At 44.0% G+C, this 7,264-nt stretch overlaps 1 protein-coding gene across 1 annotated transcript; it reads right to left on the bottom strand.

Moving 5' to 3' along the window:
* Positions 1 to 4,824: 4,824 nt before the first annotated feature.
* Positions 4,825 to 5,367, bottom strand: LOC311039247 (adenine phosphoribosyltransferase-like; the record flags this gene model as incomplete). Its single annotated transcript, XM_084048967.1, has 1 exon — positions 4,825 to 5,367. One exon carries the CDS (start codon positions 5,365 to 5,367, stop codon positions 4,825 to 4,827), a length of 543 nt encoding a protein of 180 aa, XP_083905093.1.
* Positions 5,368 to 7,264: the final 1,897 nt, after the last annotated feature.

The raw sequence follows: 7,264 nt of genomic DNA, 5'->3' as shown, positions 1-7,264 counted from the left end.
CAAGACAAAATACTGTTATGTTGTCTGTTCACTCAACTGTGAGTATAGTAACTGCCTGTTCAAAACACATGTTGAAGAGTTTTGAACATCATTGTTTAATGTTTGTGCATGTTTTTGTAAAGTTGATGTCAGTGATTTAATTGCATCAGCAGAAACCTAAACTACTGTAGTCTACACAAACGCCCTCCCACCCTATAGTTGAGCGGAGTCCCTCAGGGCTCTACTAGCGTATTTTCTGTTATTGTGGGAAAAGCAGAAAATAGCCGATCGACAAGCTCACAACGCGTCGCAACTTGTCGATCGTCTATTTTTATGCATTGTTACACGTTTAGCTCATACAGTAGATCAGCTATTTGATGTACAAATACATAGGACTTAAATGGATGAGAAACTGACTGTATGAATGAATGAATGTTTTATTTCCGTGTCCGGACAATTTCTTGACCCATCCCTCATGGGATTATCAGACACATCAATTTTAAACTAAAAAACAAAACAAAGTTACAGACATTCCAGTGTACACCCAACCAGCAACTCATAATACAGCCTGATTTGATACAAACCACATACAGTACATACATTTATATATACCTGCATATAGAATACATATTTATAAAGGAATTCATCTATTATAAGTCACCCTTCTCCTTCTATCCCACGCTTTATAAAGATATTCTGAAAAAGCAAAAATATGAAGAAAAAGAAATTCAATTAAGGCACCATTCTCATAATCTATCAAGTTTAGATCAGGGGTGTGGACTTTTTTAAACAATATATCTCTCAAGTCATCATACAAGGGATAAAATAAAATAAAATGTATTTCATTCTCCACCTCATTCAAAAAACAATATTCACAAATTCTATCCTCCTCAGCTACGCCTCTATATCTTCCCGTTTCAATATGTAAAGGCAGAATGCCACACCTTATCTGCGCACAAAGTGACCTCCGACTTTTTGCCAAATTATACAAAACGTAATTTTCACATTTAAAATCTTTTTTTACAAGACAATAAGTTCTTAATTTTGGCTTTTGCCAAATTTCTTCAGACCAGCTTTGTATGTATTTTTCACGGATTCTGTTTTTAAACTCCTCAATATTCACAGTTTGTCTTTGGAGATAATGGTCTTCCAGACCACATGCACTCAATACCTCGAAGATCTCAGAGGCCCATTCCCCTTCTCCGGACAGATCCCAATAAAAAATTTGACTAGCCACCCTATTGGATGGCAGACACAGCAACCTGTTCCAGAGACTCACCATGCTGGCCTTCCATCTAATTTCACAGGAGTCCCACCCCATATCTCCATTAAATGCTGCAATTGGCGCATACTTATGTAGTCCCAAAAAGAATCGAATAGCCCGGTTCTGGACACGTTCATTTAACTGAAACCTTTTGTACCCCCAAACCACAATAATCAACCACAGCTTGTCTGACTGTATGTTAAACTAACACACCACAATTCTACCATGCATCACGAAGAGGGTGATGACATCGTCTGCCTCCGATCCCTGTGATTGGCTATTGTCAGCCAGAGTTGATTCAGCCTTTGGCCAATGATATCACAGCTGGCCTCGGTGTACTGCACCCCAAGTCGCCTGACAACCGTTACTGACGTGACGTGACGTCATACCCAAATTTGGAACCTTAGTTCTCAAACTTTTTCATGTCAAGCACCCCGAAAATGACACTTATTAGCCGGCGGACCCCTATTTGAAAAGATATGACGAGGCCCCCCATAAGAGAAGAATTTTACGTCTCTAGCAGGGATTTTCAAGAATTTTAATCTCAAGGACCCCCAGTTTGATATGCATATGGACCCCCATTTAATGGCATTTCTATCTCTGGGACCCCAATTTATATTGTAAAATCTATGTTAATTTAAATCTTGAGAGTGTACAAATGAATCCAAATGGACCCTAGCGGGTCCATTTGGATTAATTTGTACACTCTCTGAGTTACAGACCCATAAGGGTCCATTTGGTTCCTAACTATCTATCATTTAGCTGGGGACCCCCTGGAACTCCCTCAAGGACCCCTGGGGATCCCCGGACCCCACTTTGAGAACCAATGCCTTAGAGGTCCCGGGGACCCGGCATCGTGAAACAGTGTAGTCAATAATTTGAGAATATATACATTACTTTGTATTGTGATGTCGTCAGAATTGTATACTTTAAAATATAAATGAACGTGTCGGCCCTGCTGAGTCTAGTTTAGATATTATTATAGTTGAGGCCTGAAGCACTGAAGCCTATTTTAACAATGTTCCCGTTGAAAGTGTACTACGTTGCTGTCGCGGCCGCAGTGTATGCGCCAATACTTGTGAATGATTACTCCTCTTACACGAACAAAAGAGAAGAAAGACAAGAGATCAGCCTCCAGAGGGACATGTACAACAAGGCCTTCATCAATAAGAATGATGAGAACATTAGAGACATGGAGGAAAAGAGGAAGGCTGGAGAGATCTACCAATTTTACGGTCCGTTCCAACATTTCTGAAATGATGAGTAAAAAGAGGTAGGAGTAAGACTGAGAGGAGAACTTGTTTTCATGTATGTATTGTTGCCAGACCCAAGGGGTCGGGCTTACATGAGGCTCTGTATCTGTTTTCTCCATACATGGGCATGGTCACTTTGTCCCCCCCCCCCCAGCCAAAAGGTCTGTCCCCCTTTCGTCATAGAAGGGACACACGTCATGCGAAGCCCGGCCATTCAGATTTCAACCACTAGGGGTCTGGCAGTACCAGGTCTCCTGGTTCCCTTGTTTATTTAGTACATTTCTGTGTAACACATTCCTGTGTTGCCCTATTGTATCCTACTAGCTCACCTGCCAGTATGTTACCAAAAATAGCTGCCGCACGACAGTCTAGATTTATGCTTAATTGCTTTTAATGGGAGGTGGGGTGAGTGAACCTTGGAGTTCACATGGAGGACTCTACTTGCTTTACAGGTAGAGTTGAAATAGACTTTGGGCTAACATGGGCCTAGAGCCCCCTATCTGGGGGAACATTTGTTCCGTTGTGAGCTTGTACATCGGCTATGTCTGGTGAAGAGACTTTGTGTAAAAGAGCTAAACAAATACAGCGCCACGGGAGCGCCAATAGAGGGTTCATGTAAAACGGAAACTTAGATGAAGCCAGGACTGACAATTAGTTAGATGTAGATGTACTAGCTCTGGTTCTGTTGACATGCACCACAGGCCAGCCAGATCATCAATACCATCTATGACGTGCTATTGCGAACGTAGAAAGAATTATATGATGCCAAATCCCCTACTAATTAACTCAATCTTTTGACTGCCCATTGTTTTTGTTCCCTCCAGGATTCTTAATGGACAATGACCGTGCGCGTGTACGTGTGTGTGTGTGTGTGTGTGTGTCCACCGCTGGCCCTGTCAGCAAACTTTGCGTGGACTAGGCCAAGGAAGACACTCCATCCCAGTTTCTTCAACAAGACAGTATCAAGTGGCATATTTTTTTTGCAACAAAAAAAAAAGGATTGTAATTAGCATTTTCTTCAAGATTTTGTCGGAAACACACCAATCGGTACAAATTATTTATCTTTGTGCATGGTTATTATAGTTGTCTATGCCAGGCGGAAGGCATGGCCGAGACTATGTTGAGACTATGTTTTGCAGATTTTTTTTTATATTACTCTGACAGACGCAAATCGGTAAACATATCTATATATAATAGTCACGCGATCAACATGGATCTGTCTGAAAATGCCTCAACCCAGGAACGCAGCGTCCATCCTGATTGGCTCGTTGCAATCTGGGAACCCATCGTCAAATGAAAAGGAAAAACAGCGCCCTCTGCTGTTTTTTGGGGCGGTGTAGCCGCCCCCTATAAGTGAGTTTTGGACACCGACCGAAAGATTTGTGTACCCCCTAACCCTTCCATTGTTAATGCAAATCGATACTTTTTTCATATCAGCCAATCACATTACAGCTAGTGTCATCACCACTAACTGTAATGTGATTGGCTGACTTTGCAAATTCAGGACTGTGATTGGCTAGCGAAACACATGACACATGTGCAGCCCTATGAATAGCAGTATGGACTATAAAAAAAGTCATTTATCCCTTTTTTAAAGTGAGTCATGTTGTGATGACCACACTGGGTGTGATTTGTGATGATCTCACTTGGCTCTGGGAGGAAGTCGACGTAGCACACGTTCGCAAGGAAACCGGGGTTTTGGTCTGCCTAGCCTTTCACTTCCGGTGGTGCGACTATGTTTTCATTCCCACTAACAATATTTCTATTGCCAGTGCGTACGCGATATGACCAACCCCCCCGACAGATTCAAACGCAGAGCAGAATCTGTTCTTGAGAGATTAGGCTCGTTGTAACGTATTTTTGCAGTTTTTGACTTTGCACGCACATTCCCACTTGGCCGAGGAAGACATACCACCCTTTTCACATTGGCCTATTATAGCGCCACCAGCATATATCACTTCTACAGAGACCGAATCCCGATTGCCATTGCTGGCCCACAATATCCTACCTGACCTGGTGGAGACCTGTGCTTTTCTAGTTCAGACTGAAACTTAAAGAACTCAAATGAACAATACAAAATTCATCTTCGTTTGACATTTTCCACCTTCACGATGTCAGGCATTCTGTCTTTGAGCTAAACAAAAATAACTCTGGTCATGTGATAAACACGTGTGATTCAGATTTCTCATACATATATATCAACAGAGATCTATGAAAGCAGCCAATGTGCTCATCACCAGAGACAATATGTTTTGAAACTAGCAGACTTTTGGCTTGGACTTTCTAGTGGATATTCATCCAAACATTGCATTATCTGTTGAGAAGGTATCAGCACTGGATCAGTGAGAAGACTGTATGTGGTATTTTCTGTGCTCCATTCAGATCCTTGAGTTCCACGACGAACAAGCAGGCCATAACCTCTGCCTGCTGCTTTCCCATCAACTCACAGGCAGCCGCCATGGTCCCCCCAGTGGCCAGAATGTCATCGACGATCAAGACCTTCTGTCCCGGATGATCCACGGCGTCTGCCTGGACCTCCAGTTCAGCCTCGCCGTATTCCAGAGTGTACGACACGGACACGGTGAGTCCAGGCAGCTTCCCTTTCTTCCTGACCATCACAAACCCCTTGCCCAGCCTCTGGGCCAGCACGGCCCCGAACACAAAGCCGCGCGCGTCTACACCTGCGATCAGTTCCACCTGCTGGTGGTTCCGTCTCACGTATTCCTCAAACAGGTCGATCACTGCTGCCAGGGCTGTAGGCTCCTTCAGGAGAGGAGAGATGTCTCTGAAAACAATTCCTTTAGCTGGCCAGTCATACGACCGTAGGAACCTTTTTATGAGGTCTGTCTTGGATTCTTGGGCGTCAGACATAGTTTGTTTGTAGAGAAAGAGTGATGTAAGACACTACCACCAGCACGGCTGGAGGAAAGAATGCGCCCGAGATCTATTGGGTGGCGGAGAACACTTCAGTGTTGTCTGGTCAGGACAATGGTTTTGGTGACGGGGGATCTCTGGTCGGGTTGGTATCCATTACGGTGCGGTTAACTAAAGCATCAATAACAGGAATAATCGGATGAGATATCATGGGGCTTGCCTCGAGGTTACACTTTACATAAGCTTGTATGTGACGACATCTGACGTAATCAAGTGATGTGATTGATGCCGCATTCGGTTCGGCGTCCAAAGAAAGACGTGGAGGCCGTGGTATCGTCTGATCCTATTGTACAGACTAGAGGTTTGGGCCGCTTCGCGGCCCTCACATCTAGGTCCGATTAGCTACATCACAGCTACGTTGCGCCAGTGATCCAACTGATATGGCCATATATGGAGATGCGCAGTAGGGTGGGGTCCTAGCTTCGGCTGCGGCTAAACAGAAGGAAGGCTGCTGTGGCTAAAATGTTAAAATGTAGTTTTATATTAACTCCAGACAATATGTACAATATGTAGTAAGTACATTGAAGGCGCGGAAAGAAGCCTAAGTATTAGCCAGAGCACTGATCAACAGTCTGTGGCAAGTTTGGAGGCAAGTGGAGTGATCGTGTGCTGAGCAACCCCGGATGTACTTTTGGAGGTCATTTCAATTATAGTTGTTGTAGGGTAGGATAGTAGGATAGGATAGGATGCCGCCCAAAATCTTGCGTGTACATTTGTCGGGAAGCCATCCAGGATCCTGGTGAATCATGACCATAAAACATTAGATTATGTAACAACAACAAAAAAGTAAAACCGCAAGAGAAAGGGTATTCATTAAATGTAGTATATTATCATATAATTAAATATTCATTTTTTCACAGAAGCAAATGTTTTAAGGTCAGGATTCACCAGGATCCTGGATGGCTTGATTCTAGGCTTAAAATAATTGATATCGTTTTTTGGGGAAATCTCTATGGGAAAAAATGAATGGGGTCTGGATTGATGGAACCAGAACACCACTGCTATGCCCTATAGGCCCTATGCACAGCAGCCATATTGGAAAGAAATTGGGCCTCTTCCTTACTTACTCCACAGGTCTTACCAATTACACTAATTAAGGCTCTGTTTCATTTAGTGTAGCACAGCGGTTCTCAAACGTTTTAATTTCAAGGACCCCCATAACTCAGAGTTACACACCCGTAAGGGGCCGTTCTGAACCCCCTCAACCATGAGGGTACCAGTGCCATGTCATTATTCTGACTGATGGCCCATTATTCCGACTGGCCCCATTACAACTAACCCTATAGGCTATTACCCTAATGGTCGGAATAATGGGATGACGGAATTAAGAGCGGACCTCGAGGGAACCTGGACCACACTTTGAGACCCGCTGGTGTAGCAGAGTGTTTCCAGTGAGCCTACATGCTCAATATCAGCACCCTGACTCTGTTTGACCAGAATGGAACAGAGCCTTCATTAGTATCATTGGTAAGACCTGTGAAGGAAGGAAGAGGCCCAATATATTTCCAAAATGGCTGCTGTGCATAGAGCCTCTTTGCCCTGTTGTAATGTTGCCTTTGCCCAGTGTGTCTTCACCTTGTTCTCTTCACCCCCTTCCCTCTCTGTGCCGCCTTGATTGAGAGACTGGCTTCACCTGAGACTGTTTGTGTTAACCCATTAAGACCGGGAACACCGCCTTCTGTCCCAGAAGGGCCGCCCCAGCCTGTAGGAGTAGGTGCAATGACCAATATCACCCTCCTCCCCGCTCGGGCCAATTATATTTGCGTAGACGCCCGACAAAGACGGTTGCACCCTAGCACAAAACATTTTCAGATGGGGGTCCGCGGCCAAATAC

The sequence above is a fragment of the Gymnoscopelus microlampas genome (genome assembly GCF_963454915.1).
Source record: "Gymnoscopelus microlampas genome assembly, chromosome: 3".
Lineage (NCBI taxonomy): Eukaryota > Metazoa > Chordata > Actinopteri > Myctophiformes > Myctophidae > Gymnoscopelus > Gymnoscopelus microlampas.
Note: the sequence above shows the minus strand (reverse complement) of the source record. Positions and strands in the feature narration are given on the sequence as shown.